The sequence below is a fragment of the Lepidothrix coronata genome, unplaced genomic scaffold (genome assembly GCF_001604755.1).
Source record: "Lepidothrix coronata isolate B3197 unplaced genomic scaffold, Lepidothrix_coronata-1.0 Scaffold275, whole genome shotgun sequence".
In the NCBI taxonomy this organism is placed as follows: domain Eukaryota; kingdom Metazoa; phylum Chordata; class Aves; order Passeriformes; family Pipridae; genus Lepidothrix; species Lepidothrix coronata.
In genome coordinates, this window is record NW_016690455.1 from 1,184,542 (window position 1) to 1,198,302 (window position 13,761).

Consider the following 13,761-nt stretch of genomic DNA (forward strand, 5'->3'; position numbering starts at 1 on the left):
GAAAAGAGACACTGAGAAAGGCAGAGAAACAGGACTGCTATTTTTAGACATCTAAGACATGCCTCATCTGTTAAAAATAATGGCAGCATTCCAGAGCAGGTGAAATCCGGCTGGGAAGTGACTGAGGACAGGCACGTACTGGGCTCTGCCTCAGGTGCTGTGACACAGAGACCCCACATGCCCTCAGGAGCCAGGGAACAGCAGCAGCCTCTGAAGGACAAGAAGCAGCTGCAGTGGCAACATCAGACAGAATTGTGGGAGATCTGGAAAAAGTGAGAGCATGGCAGGATATGAATAAAATAGGTCTGTGGGTGGGAAGGATTCATGAGAAGATGGCTGCACTGATGGTGTTAACAAAACCAAACCCCCAAAGAGAACCCAGAGGGTTGTGACAGGGAAAGTTACACCATTCAAAGAACGTGATGATGAGCATGCAAGCATTTCAGAACCACAAATAACGAGCAAAACATGAATGCTGTAAATTAAGAGAGGCTGAAGTACCAGGATTTAACCAGCAAATGCTGTCACAGAAGGGAGCAGAATGAAAAGTCAAAGCACAGCTTACAAACATCACGAGTCTGGCCACCCAAAGGAATTCAGGTCTGTCCTGTCCAGAAAAGTGGAGAGATTACAGGAGTTGGGAAGAACTAAGGATGAGGTTCTGTCTGATTCAACAGATCTCTGCTGCCATGAGAGAAAGGAGCTTTGCCCATGACTCTTTCAGATACCCTAATCCACCATTTACCATTCCTTGTTAGCTCTGGATCTCCATGACCTAGTGTAAATCACTAACCTGGCAGAAAACTAACCAAGTAAAAAAAGAGCAGTGAATCACAAAAAACATCATGGAAGGTTTATAAGTGTCAGTCAGCACACGGAAGAAAAGAGTAAGGACCAACTTCCTTCTCATGAGCTCCTTCCTAACCACTGAGCTCTGCCACTCACGAAATGTAAGAAATTCTGCTGTGGAGCAAAGAATCATGAAGAAAACTGAAAAACAGATATTGGAGAGAACTGGAGAATAGGAGAGTGAGATCACAACTCTAAGGGTTGTTCCACTGCTCTGCAGCACAAGTTCGCCAAGAGAGTACAGGCAGACTATTGGTAGGTTAGAGGGAGATGAATTAGGGAACAAGTAAATTATACACTTAATTCTTTTCAAGGATTCTAAGTGGTGGAGAGAATAAACCATTTCATGAAGAAACTGAACACTTCACTTTGGCTCACAAACACCTGTAAACAGCATGTTTCACACTGGCACTGCCAGCACTAAGCACGGCCAAACAACAAACACTGCTGGGTCTGTTTTCCCGTTGCCTTGAACCCCCTCAGCAGAAGCATTATCCCAACCTTCTTAGCTCGGCTTCTGGAAGTCCGTACTATAACAAATCCTTCCTCTCCTGACATTGAAGGTTGAAGGCTGTAGCCCTTTTGCAGTTAATTAGTGGGGGCTCCCTTCCCAGGCATGAGAGTAGTGCCAAGAGCTACACAGAAGCAACTCAAGTGCCACATGTTAAACATTATTGCACCAAACTGAGCCACATTTCTATTTGTGAACGAGTAGATATACATGATTAAAAGTTCTGCTATAAAACACATCTATCATGCAAGCATGTTTATTACTGGGCAACCTGAAAGCACAACCTTAGGCAAACAGAAAAATCATCTTTTATCTTCAGGAACAAAACGAACCAAATAACTGAATTCAAGTTGCTGCAACAAACAAGTCTATTAGCGCTCCTCCCCCAACTTTTGAAAAATTAACTTAAATCCCTCATTAAACATTCTAGTGCCAAAAATAAGGTGTAAATAAGATTAATGCAGTGCACAGAAGCTACTTTTAATTTCTTCAACTCAGTAAGCCACTCGCAACATGGGACTCCTTCACACCAGTTCTAACTATAAAATGTATTGCTACACTGCACGTCTTGTAGAAGAAAAACCCTGAACATGTGCAGACACACAGCAGCACCACACACAAAATGAAGTGTCCCACTAAGCTCAGCTTGCCAGACTTTTTGTTAGCCAGCTTGGAAATAAATGTAGGTTGTCTGTGGCGAGAGAATGCTGCTTCAGCAGTTCAGAATGAATTTCAAGCCTGTTCTCTATTTTACCTTTTGTCAGTGTAATGTATTCAGGGCAATAGAGAGCTGACAATTTAAATAACTACATTTTAAAACAAACGAAGCATTGATGTTAATGTGTGAAAATGGTCCCGACCCCTGGGAGTCCTGGTTCCCACCATTGTTTACTCTGACAACAGGATATAATTGCTTACTTACTTGGCAGCAAACTTTACCATCTGCTTGCTCGCATGCTGTCCCACAGCCACGAGAGCCTGGATATTGAACTGCTGCTGACGCAGGACTAAGAAGCACTGCTTCCCTGAACACAAAGGGAAACAACACAGGTGTGTTAAGGACAAGTTACTCGAGCTCTCTGTGAATGAGAAAAAATGCTTTGCTACTTAAATATTAGGCTGAGCTTTAAAGAGTGTGTGTGTCTGTGTTTAGCCCATCGTCACCAGGCCCCCCCACCCCCAAAAAGCTCCATCACACTACTCAGCTCTGCATGTACAGATAATAATTCTGCCCTACATCTATAAACACGTGAATGGACATCTTCTGAAAATAACAATAAGTCTTCCAAGATAAATAATATTTAGACAAAAGAAAAACAACAAATCATAACTTTCAAAGAAACTATTTTTGTTCAACTGCAAGAAATAAATCACACTTTTCCTTGTTTCTTTGCTCACAACTACTTCAAGTCTAATTTATTTTTCAAGAAGTTTTTTCTCATCTTCTCAAATCGAAGCTGTAGAGTTGACTTTACAAAGCTGCTCTGAGAGAAACAGGCTTGATTGTGCACTGTAGGGACTAAACCAACAATAATACACCACACATTCAGAATGAAGGGGTACAAAAGGAGTATTGATTCTAGTGAATGACAAGAACCTAAAAGACCCAATTAAAAATTCCTGTAAGAGCAATTTAATCATGAACATCTTAGGGGAAAAGAAGTTAATAGAAATTAATAACAATTTACAAAGAACATAATGCATTTTGTTGACTTTTAAAATGGGGATTTCCAAGTCATCAAAGCTCTTTCTAATCTGTTTAGCTGACAGTTACAATTATTTCATATTTCTTCTCACATCTCTAATAGTCATTTACTCCTTAACTTAGATTAAAGGAAATATGGTGATTTTAAATACTTCTTCCTAGAAAGAGCCATTAACAACAAACATTTCATTGTTGTACCAGTATCTGATAAATGCACCAATATCCCTTTAACTTTATCCCTCTGACTCAGAACATTGTAACATTTCCATTGAAATGGTGAGAATAGGAAGAAGTCCAAAGCTTTGTTATACACAGCTACTTCCCAGTTATTGTTGACTTAGACTCTAAAACAATAAATCAACATCCACATAACTGGAAAACTGACACTAAAAAGCCTGTTGCCGTTTTCATTTGTAATTATGCAACTGCCATTCCTGACACAGCTACAGAGAATTTAAACAGTATCAGAAGAGAAACACAGAACACTTCACACATGCTCTCAGGGAAATAAAAGTAAACATACAAAACTAGTCCAAAATATTATTAAATATTAACATTATAATTATTGGAAATAATTAATCTTGTCATACGACAAACAAAAATGCAACTAAATTAGTTACTAATTTTCAGAAAACAGAGCACAACTATTTCTGTACTCCAGAGGTGTTCAAACAAAAAATCCACAGCTGAAGTCAGCTACAATGTCACTCCAGTAGCAAATATTTAAGGATAAAATAGTGAAATAATGGAGGAACCTGATACCACAGGATCATAGAATAGTTTGGGCGGAAGGGACCTTTAAAGGCCATCCAGTCCAACCCCCCTGCAACGAGCAGGAACATCTTCAACTAGACCAGCTTGCTCAGAGCCTCATCCAAAACTCTCTGGCAGTTGCACTTAATCCCCAGCACTGGAAGCCTGATCAATATCTGCATTATAAAAGGACTCAAATCTGTTTGTCGGGAGCAACAGTAGCGGTTTTCATTAGCAAAGAGGATGTTTTGCAGAAGTCAACCACTTCTAATCATAGAGCAGATAAGTGATCAAACAGACCTCACTGACAGCACCAGTTAAAATATCCCAGTTACAAGGATTGCAGGAGGAAATGGAACTTTTCCCAAAAGAGCTGAAGGCGTTCAAAACCAAGTATCAAAAAAACAAGCCATAATCAAATCTAGCTCATGCTTAGATACCTTTCCAGATCAAGAGCTGGGACAAAGGAAGCATCTGAGTGATAAAAAACTGGGATTATGGGATGCTCTCTATGTGTTTTAAAATGCTTACACAGTCTTTAAGTGGAAAGTATAAGACCAGCATTACTCACATTCAACAGTAAGCTACTCTAAGTTTCCATAAAACAAACCAAAACCATGTCCCACAAGAACCCCTAAAAAAAAAAGAAAAGTTTCAAAAGAAATTCGGTTAAAAAGCTCTGACACAGTACAATGCAAGGAATGTTTAGTCACTGAACAAATAAGAGAAGACACCATGTGGAGAGTTCCATCAAAAGCAAGCACATAAAACCAACCAGAAATCCATTGTTTTTCTTGGACAAAAGCACCAAATCACCTGAGACCTTATGAAAGAAAACGATGCAAGGAAGGAATGTGTATAGAGAGTAAAAACTGTTTGGTCATATAAATTAATATATTGCCGGTTTCAGACATTTGCCAGCAAAGAGAAAACTTTATACAATTGATTATAAAATTTGGTCCAGTATTTAAATTGGTCTTGGTGGGATTCTTATTTTCAGATGTTTAATAAACCTTTGCATTCATAAACCAAAACCGAGTTCAGGTCTAACATCCTGCACAAGTCCAGCTGCCTGGCCAAGCCCAGACCAATTTCCCAAAGGCTTTTCCATGATAAACGTAACCAGTAGCTTAGGGTGGCTTTAAAATAAGGCCAGAAATAACATTTATTTAATCTACGATAAGAACCACAGGGCCCCAAGCACTTTAATTTTAGTACAAGCCACAGAAATTCCCAACACCCCATTCTTTACACATCCTTCAGTTCGTTTCCATCAGATTTCAGGAGTGACTTGCTATATGAGACAGCTGGAATCTGCAGTTGTTCCCATTCATTTTTGGTTTATTGGTCAGAACTAGACAGGGTTAAATAAAGGGTATGTATATTGGTTATTTAGGAGTCAAATTCAAGTTTCTGAGAAAAACTAAAGCTATTTTTATGTAACATTTTCCTGTTTCCTGCAAGGCTTTCTTTTCCATAATGGTAGGAATAGTGCCATGATGTGTGTGGGAAAGGCTAATATTACTTTTTACCCTTAAACATTTGCTTTTCTTGTAAGATTCTTTCCCCCAAAGCTTAAGTAAACAAGCATATGGCATTCCCTAGCAGCACTCCCTGAATGTCAGAATTGTTCTCTGCTGTCAGACAGAGAGGGAACAAGAGACACAATCAATAAATTCAGAACATTCATGCCCACGATCAGCTCCTTCTTCTTTCATTCTTCAGGTTGTGTTAAAGAGTTTTGAAAATAAGCAGTGTTATTTCATCAAAACCAATAGCTTTTCCTGAGGTCAAAGGTTGAAGGATGACAACCAGCTTCTTGGAAGTCAGTCCTGCCATGTTACAGAGATGTCACTGTGATTGAAGTAAATGCATCTACCATGCAGGATCCCACAGATCAACGTAATACAGCAATGCAGTTCCTCATTTTAACTGACTGCAGCACAGACACCCATTAAGTGGGACATTTTTTAAGAAAATGATGACTCTAAAAGAGAAACGAATCTGTGACCATATTCTGTACTGGATTCCTGCCCCTAATTTGCATCATTCCCAATTTTAAGATTACTGTTAAGTTTGGCTCAGGAAGGTAATTTCTTTATGCTCTTTTCTTTCAACTCTTGGAAAGACTACAGGGCTGCCCAACATAACTGAAACCAGCACAACAGTTGTCAGCATCTGATGTCAACTGCAAAGGCCAAAGCCTATTTAGGTTTGCATATGGCAACCTGGTCTCCAGAGAGAACTTCTGATTCCAGGGAAGAAATATGACTGTCAGAGAGCCAAGTATGACAGCCCACACTACTGAGAACCTAGGAAAGGATTTTCCCTTTGTCTTGGTAAAGAAAGATGATGCCTCTTCTTTGAAGTTCAAATTGATATAATCAGATACCAGTAACTGAAAGTAAAACTGAAATTTTAAGACAGATTTTTGTTTCCTGCCAAAGAAAAGGTATGGTGGTGATATTGATATGCAGCAGAATAAATATGACCTGTCTGACAACTGGTACGTTTATAATAAAAGTACATTTTATTGTAGAAGCTTAAAACTGGTTTATCTCACAACTGTTAGCATCAAAGGAGAACAGCTGTAATATTTTTAAATTCCTATTATTTAAAATTGTCCACATATTATTTAGCAATATGATAAAACCAAAACTCACATTGACTACAATATAATAGTAATAACCTGATTTCCTCACTGCTGAAAAGAAAACTTCCTTTTACCTCTTGGGAAAAGAAAAGTGGAAAAAGAGAAAATACCCAGTCAATGTGAACACTGAGGGGACACTGAGTAACCAGGTGGCAAAATTTTCTTGAATGCAAGACCATAGGCCATGAAACCAAAATAAACATTCAGGTTACACTAACAATATGAGGAAATAAAACTAAAAACCCTGGAGGCATCTCACCTTTAGCTCTGCTTGTGTGAATTCTGCCACGAACCCAAACCTCTTGATCAGCCTTCTCCAATGTCAAGTCTTTAATGCGAACCAAAACTCTATCTGAGTCACAGAAAGAAACAAAGATGTTAAAAGTTCTGGTGTTTTTGAAGCAAAACATTTTTCACTTTAAACTTCAAATACCCTGCCAAAATTTAAAATAAATCCAAACCACTACTTTTTGTATCTACAGCATAATCGATGTACTGAAAACTCACAAGATCCCATTTCCTTTCCCAGTGACTTGAACAGGATCAAGGAGCTTTACCTTGGTTCAGTTTAATTTGACTTATACAGCAGGGTCAGGCTGCACTTTAACACCACCAGCACTCACTGCAGTTCACGGATGGCAGAGCCCAGCATGACTACACTGGTTTTCATAGGACTTCACTGTACCACCTGCACTTATTAGTCTGAATTTCTGCCACCTAAGGGATGCCTGCCCTGCTCCACTGTGCAACGGGAGGGTTGGCAGGTTGAACCAGCAAAGCAAAGGCTCAGAGGTGGCAGGGCTGTTCTCTGTACCCACCCTATGTAAGTAGGGTGAATATCACCGTAAAATAATTATTAACTTTAAATTAATTTGAATTAATGAACAGCAATTTATTTAAAATAAATATGAGAAAGAAGCCACAAATAAATGTGCATTATAAATTAAAAGAAAATTTATTTTGTTAAAAACAACAGCGTTTTGGAGCAACAAGAGTAGTACTGTGTAGAATGGATAACAATTTTAAGAGAGAATCTGTTTGACCACCTCATCAAGCACTGCTATCACTATCACTGTCAGAGCCAAAGTTGATCAGAAAGAACCCTTCAAATTCAATGTACCCATGAAAGCTAAATAACAGAAATGCACGGTTTAGGAAGGTCAGATTTTGGGTAAAAAATGAAAAAATAAAAATTATCGAGGAAAATATTTTTAAATAAATCAGGACTTTAAAAATTGTACACAACCATTATGAACTGCCAATATGCTGGCTGCATGCCACTGTTTCTTGAAATGTACTTGTCTAATTGTATTTTTCTGGCCAAATGCATTTTTGCATGGTCTCAAACACTTTTTATAGTATCTAGAAATCAAATAGAGGATATAGACAGCACTGCATAGAACCTCAACGGTTCTAACAGCTACACTTGCTCACTTGCAGTTAAAAACACTGCTTATGAGCCAAAAAAATTCTTCAGTGGAGATATTGATCCTTATGGGTCTCTTCCAACCTGAGATATTCTCTGATTCTATGACATACCTTTCCTCACAGACTTCTCCTGATTTCAAAATAACACTGAATTTACTCAGACACTTTCGCTGGAGACTTTTCCCGCCAGAACTTTTCCAAAGTTTGCCCACTCCAGCCTACCATCTGTTCTTCTGGACTCCCTCCTTCTGTCTCTGAATGCCAGTCACAGCTTGCCCTGCAAGCACTAGGGATTTTAGGGGGCTGAAGATGTTTATTAGCTCATGCTCAGGGCAATGCAGCTCTTTCTTCACAGAAACACATTAAAACCAGGGACAGAATGGAAACAAAGACAGAAATGTGATGGGAAATCGACTCAAATAAATGAATATTGTGTGTGTGTGTGCATGCACTGGAGAAGGAGAAAGGGGAATAAAGATGCTATCACTTTCCAGCAACTTCTAACATTGAAACTCTACCAGTGCAGTACTACAGGAAACATGCAACCATCACAACCCATAACCTTCAGTATTTCTGAGAGTTCAATATTCAGTAAAAATTACCTCAGTCAACTTAAAACTGTATTGTTACAAACTTAAAATACTTTCTAGGTATGACACTTTTTATGGATCCTCTAAGTGTTTCAGGATCCACCTGCACCAGGTAAATATTTTCAAAAGTCATTTGGATACATAATGGTCCATGTTTCACCAAGAGTAAACAAGACATGGTCAACACAAAAATTGTTATATGCTATGAATTATTAAAAACTATTTCACTTTTCATAAAAAGGGTACTCTCACATATCATTTGACCTGGAATTCCTTCCAGCTCACTTTCATCTCTTTCATGATAAAAATGAAGCTTCTTGCTCCCACTTTTAAGGTCCTCCCACTGTATTCTTCACACTATGACCTACTTGTTCTTTCATAAATGCAAGCTACACTTACATTTTCTGTCTTCTTGCCACATAAACACTTCTAGACAATTAAATGCAAAAATAAAAGACGTTTTAAACCGTGCTACAGTTGCAGCAAAGACGACGGAACAAAGATTTTAAACAAAGTTAAACAAAACACTCTGCAAGTTTGAAACTGCACTTCCAGCCTCAATTCAGTATTCAGGCTATCTCACCTTCATTGCCATTTTGAGTCATGTTTTATGGGGAAGCTGTATTTTTTGTTTCCTTAACATATAGCACAATCTCTTCTTTTCAACATATGAAATATCCTTATCTTCCTCTGAGAGCTCTGACCTCTTCTAAACATGGGAGGAGAGGATAAAAGCCTAAAAAGCTGTGTGGGATATACAAGACAAAATCACTTTTCCACCTCCAGACCCCATTCCCTGCCTGTCAACTAAGGTAATTTCTCTTGCATCATGGAATTTTGAACAGATTGATCAGTACTTCTGCTGTCCCTGTGGAGTGCCAGCATCTTTGCAATATTCCATAAAGTTGAAAAAGAGAAGGTAAGTTTGATTAAAAAAAAAAACCTGGAAGTCAAAAGCAGTAGAAGACGAAAGCAACTTCCAGGGAGGGGAGATGAGATAATGGGGCTGAAAGGAGAAAAAAGGAAAGGCAAAAAATGCAGTTTTACTAGAAATCACAGCCTCAAGTCAGGACTTAAAGACCTGACATAACAGAAATGAGAAGATCAGAGAGCCAGGGCAGCCAAGGTTAGCAGGAGAAGGACTGAAGTGGGCCAAGAAAGGCACAGGTGTATGTGAGCTCAGCAGAGCAGGGTGGAGAAACAACACTGTGAACCTCTGGAAAGTTTTAATTTGCCTGCAGAGGAACAAAAACCCTTTGGCAAGAGCTCTCCTGGCAGGAACTACTGAATCTCTAAATAAGAGTGCAATAGTCTCAATGAAGGGACTATGATGATTTCCAACTTTTTTTGTCACAGGCATTTTGTTCTTTATGGTTACCTAATTCTGGTGTTCAGGGCAACCATCTCCTAAATAACAGAACAGCAGGAGTGTTGTAGGTTGTATTTTAAGCCCAATGGAAAACCCAGTCAATGTTGTCCACACACTGAGACTTTTTTAAAAGAGTATCAAGAGTCACAGGGACAATATAACATAACTAAATACAGCACTCAGCCTTTTTGAACCGAAACAACCATTCAGAGGAGGAAAAAAAAAATCAACTCATCACAGATGATGTTGCTTCTTTACATTTCACTATGAAGAAGTTACAAAAAGCCAGTCTATTCCTTCTCATGTTCCTGTTTCATGCTCTGAATAATGCAAAGATTAGTATTTCCCGGGATGTTGTCCCGGGAGATTGTTCTCTAGCTGATAAGTTTCTCTGAATCTCAATTCCCCATCAGTAGAAAATGAGGATTTCCTGAATTCAGGGTGGTGTGAATAATATAAACCCCATAAATATGAATGGTTTGGTGCTCCTATGCAGGAGCAATGCAGGCTGCATAAGCAGACTGAGATCCTACTCAGGGAGCGCTGCTGCAACAACCACAGCAGCACGCACTTACTCCAAACACAGAGAAACCCTGACATCTCAGGACTCAGTACATTATAAATCATAATCATTTAATAATAACAAAAGAAGTCAACCCTGCAGTGTTGGACAGAGACAAAACTACTGAGCTGTGTAAGGTGTGGCCCAGGCAAGGGCAAAGATTGAGACTCCACAATCTCTCTGGACCCAGCTCCCATATCCAATCACACTCCTGGTTTTATTTTTTTTCTTCCCTCTCATTTCAATTTCCTGTGTTCTAACTTGTGTCCATGACCTCCTGTCCAATTACCACACACTTTCAAATCCTGGTTTTACCCTTCCTACACCCTTCCATTAAGCAGATATAAACTGTAATAAAACCTCCCCACAGCTCCCTCTTCTCCAGGCTGAACAAACCCAGCTCCCTCAGCCTCTGCTCTCCTCTGAGATCCTGTGCTCCAGCCCCCTGGACAATTTGGTGGCTCTCCACTGGAGTGGTTCCAAAATATGAGTTTTCCTTGCACTGGAGAGCCCAAAACTGGACATAGCACTCCAAATTCAAGTGCCTCAGAAGTGTCAAATGTATTCAAAGAAAGTGAAAGAACACCAGTGGGATATGAATGAAAAAGTTTGGTAAATGATTTCTCAAAGAAGTACTGAAGGTATCAAGTACATAACTTCTTTTTTCCTTCTTTCCCCATCCTCCCTCTCTTTTGCAAGTACTTGTTTTGTTTTTCAACTGACCTGGTTTCTCTTGGGATTGTATCATTGGTGATACTTCATATCTTTCCTTAGCATAATCCTAAAATGGAGGTAAGAAACACACATCAAAGAAGCATACACAGAAAGATGAACAAAATCACTGCAGAGTTAACTGAGGGGATACAAAATAATTAGCTGTAATATTAAAGAAATTGTGGTTTAGACTCGTATGAGACACACAAGGGAGAGAAGACAATTGTGCCAGGTAAGAAAATAATAACTCCCACAAGTTCAAACGTGCACGAGGATCATCACCTCTTACACAGAAATTTGTGTGACTTTCTCTACAAAGAACCTACTCCTGAAAATACTGAGTCCTACAAAAGTAGATACATTAAATATCTCTTTCTCCCATTCAGGCACACAGAGAAATCCAGATCACATGCCATGGTCACAGCCCAGTGAAGCCTGACTGTTAACAAAAGAGGTGAGACACAGGGGAACACGGCCTTTTCTCCAAAATTATCACAATTCTGGTTTCACAACCAAACATTTCATTTAGAATAAAAACCCTTGAATTATTTATTTCGTTCTATTCAATATACGAACTAAAGTTCGTTCTAAATGCTTTATTTGGACAGACTTTGCTCCTCTGCTTTGGATAAATTGTGGCACATTCACGATTTTATGGAAGCCGCCAACATTCACAATTCCTTACTGCTGATGCATTTTTGGCCTTCCAACAACAAGCAAAACAGATTTCATTACAAAACGAACTGATGTTCATTATTAGTACTTTTTTTTTTCCTTGAAGAAACACCGGCCTACAATCTTTCATTACTGCTGTGTGATCCTCACGCGTGGGACAGAAGCACCTGCAGGAGCCCCTGCTGTGGAGAGGCAGCCCAGGCGCTTCTGGAGGGGCTGAGCTCTTCAGGGAATCACAGACCGGGCCCGGTGAAGGTGGAAGGGGGGGGATAGGCAGGGTAAAGTCAAAGGCAGCCGTGCCCCCGGGCCCGGCCAAACCCCACCCTGGGGAGCCTCCACATCGCGCCCGCCCCGTTCCCTGCGGAGACCCACATCAGCCGCCGACGAGTCGTCGTTCTCCGGGCGGCGGTCGTGGCCCTGCCCGCGACTGGTGGCGCTCGGCATCTCTGCGGCGGCCGGGGCGGTCCGGGCGGACCCTCACGGCGCTTCACGGTCTCCGGCCCCTCACGGCCACGCCGCTTCCGCGCGCCCGGCTCTCGCGAGAACAGCCGCCCCGCCCCGCCCCGCCCGGCTCCGGCCGCAGTATCGCGAGAGCCGCCGCCGGCGCGTGCTCCGCTCAGCACTGTGCGCGCGCTGTCCGCGGTCCCTCAGGGCTCCCCTCAGGGAGGTGTCGTGGTCCTGCCCCGCCCGCACCGCTGTTGGCCGCCTCCCGCTCCCCTTTTCGTTCAAAAGGGTCGTTTTCATGGAGCCGCTGCCTTCCCGACGAGGCTCAGCGCCTCCAGCCCCGCGGCGATGCCGGCGCTGCGGAGGTGTGCGGGGCTGGGATGCGCTGAGGCAGCGCAGCGGGAGGGTTTGGTGTTCGCTTGCCCTTCTTCGCAATCAGGCACGGTATGGCCTGAGGTAACATCACAGAATCACATAATCCTCAGGGTGGGAAGGGAGCCCAGTCCAAACCCCCCTGCCAAGGCAGGGTCACCTGGAGCAGGTGACACAGATGGCTTTGGAATGTCTCCAGAGAGGGAGACTCCACGCCCTCCCTGGGCAGCCTGCTCCAGTGCTCTGCCGCCCTCAAAGTTCTTCATGTTGGGGTGACACTTCTGGAGTTTTAAGTTATGGCCATTGCTCCTCATCCTGTCAGTGGGCACCACCGAAGAGTCTGGCACCATCCTCTTGGCACCTGCCCTGGAGATATTTATATGGATGTAAATAAGCATGTTGGACTGTGAGGTGGCCAGCTAATGTGTGTGGAACCAAACCAAAGTGCACTTCTGATGTATCTCCCCAGCAAGCGTGGCTTCCCCATGCTTACCCCAGCAGCAGTTCAGTCTCCTGACCCCTTGCCCAATTGTGCTGTTTATAATTAGTTAGCTGTTTATTAGTTAGCTACAAGTGGTAGTTTGGGGAGGATGAGCAATAGTGCAAATGCAGGTGTTTCCCTCCAGCTGGGTGCCTGAAGCAACGCTGCAGTTCTGAGGCCAGGGCTGGCTGCAGGTGCCAGCTCTGAAATGACACAAATCAAAGCTGCAAGCAGCTGTCAAGTCCTATAGACTCATAGATTGTTTATTTGGTGCAGGGCGAGAAAGAGTTGGCTGTCCTGATTTAAATTGCAGTTTTGAATTTTCACATTTGACTAACTAATGCCTCTTGCGGTATCGATTAGAGCTCTTCGTTTCCTGTCCTGCCGTTGTTTGTTTTGCAGCACTTTGTACTGCACTGGTTCAACACCTCTTCTCGTGGGAATCCCCTTGCAAAGTTCCCCTTCTGGCCCTGTCTCAGGGAATTGTCACTTCACCCCGAGACCACGCAGCTTTCACAAAATCCTTTCTTGTCTTCTTGCAAAGAGTTAAGATTCAGGGGCAGAGAAGGCAAATCACAGTCAGTTTTCATTCCTCGCCACAAGAAAGCAAGTTCTTATGGCAGGGTGTTGTGTAGTGAACATAAATGCTAATGTA

The 13,761-nt window shown here is 41.6% G+C and overlaps 1 protein-coding gene across 1 annotated transcript in view; it reads right to left on the reverse strand.

The window, feature by feature from the left end:
• DARS (aspartyl-tRNA synthetase) overlaps positions 1–12,308 on the reverse strand; it is a 36,570-nt gene extending 24,262 nt beyond the window's left edge. Inside the window, exons 1-4 of the mRNA XM_017836342.1 lie at positions 12,182–12,308; positions 11,144–11,201; positions 6,731–6,823; positions 2,283–2,385 (exon numbers count right to left, since the gene is read on the reverse strand). Coding sequence (XP_017691831.1) covers positions 2,283–2,385; positions 6,731–6,823; positions 11,144–11,201; positions 12,182–12,253 — 326 coding nt within the window. The 5' untranslated portion in view covers positions 12,254–12,308. The remainder of the gene's footprint in view (positions 1–2,282; positions 2,386–6,730; positions 6,824–11,143; positions 11,202–12,181) is intronic.
• Positions 12,309–13,761: the final 1,453 nt, after the last annotated feature.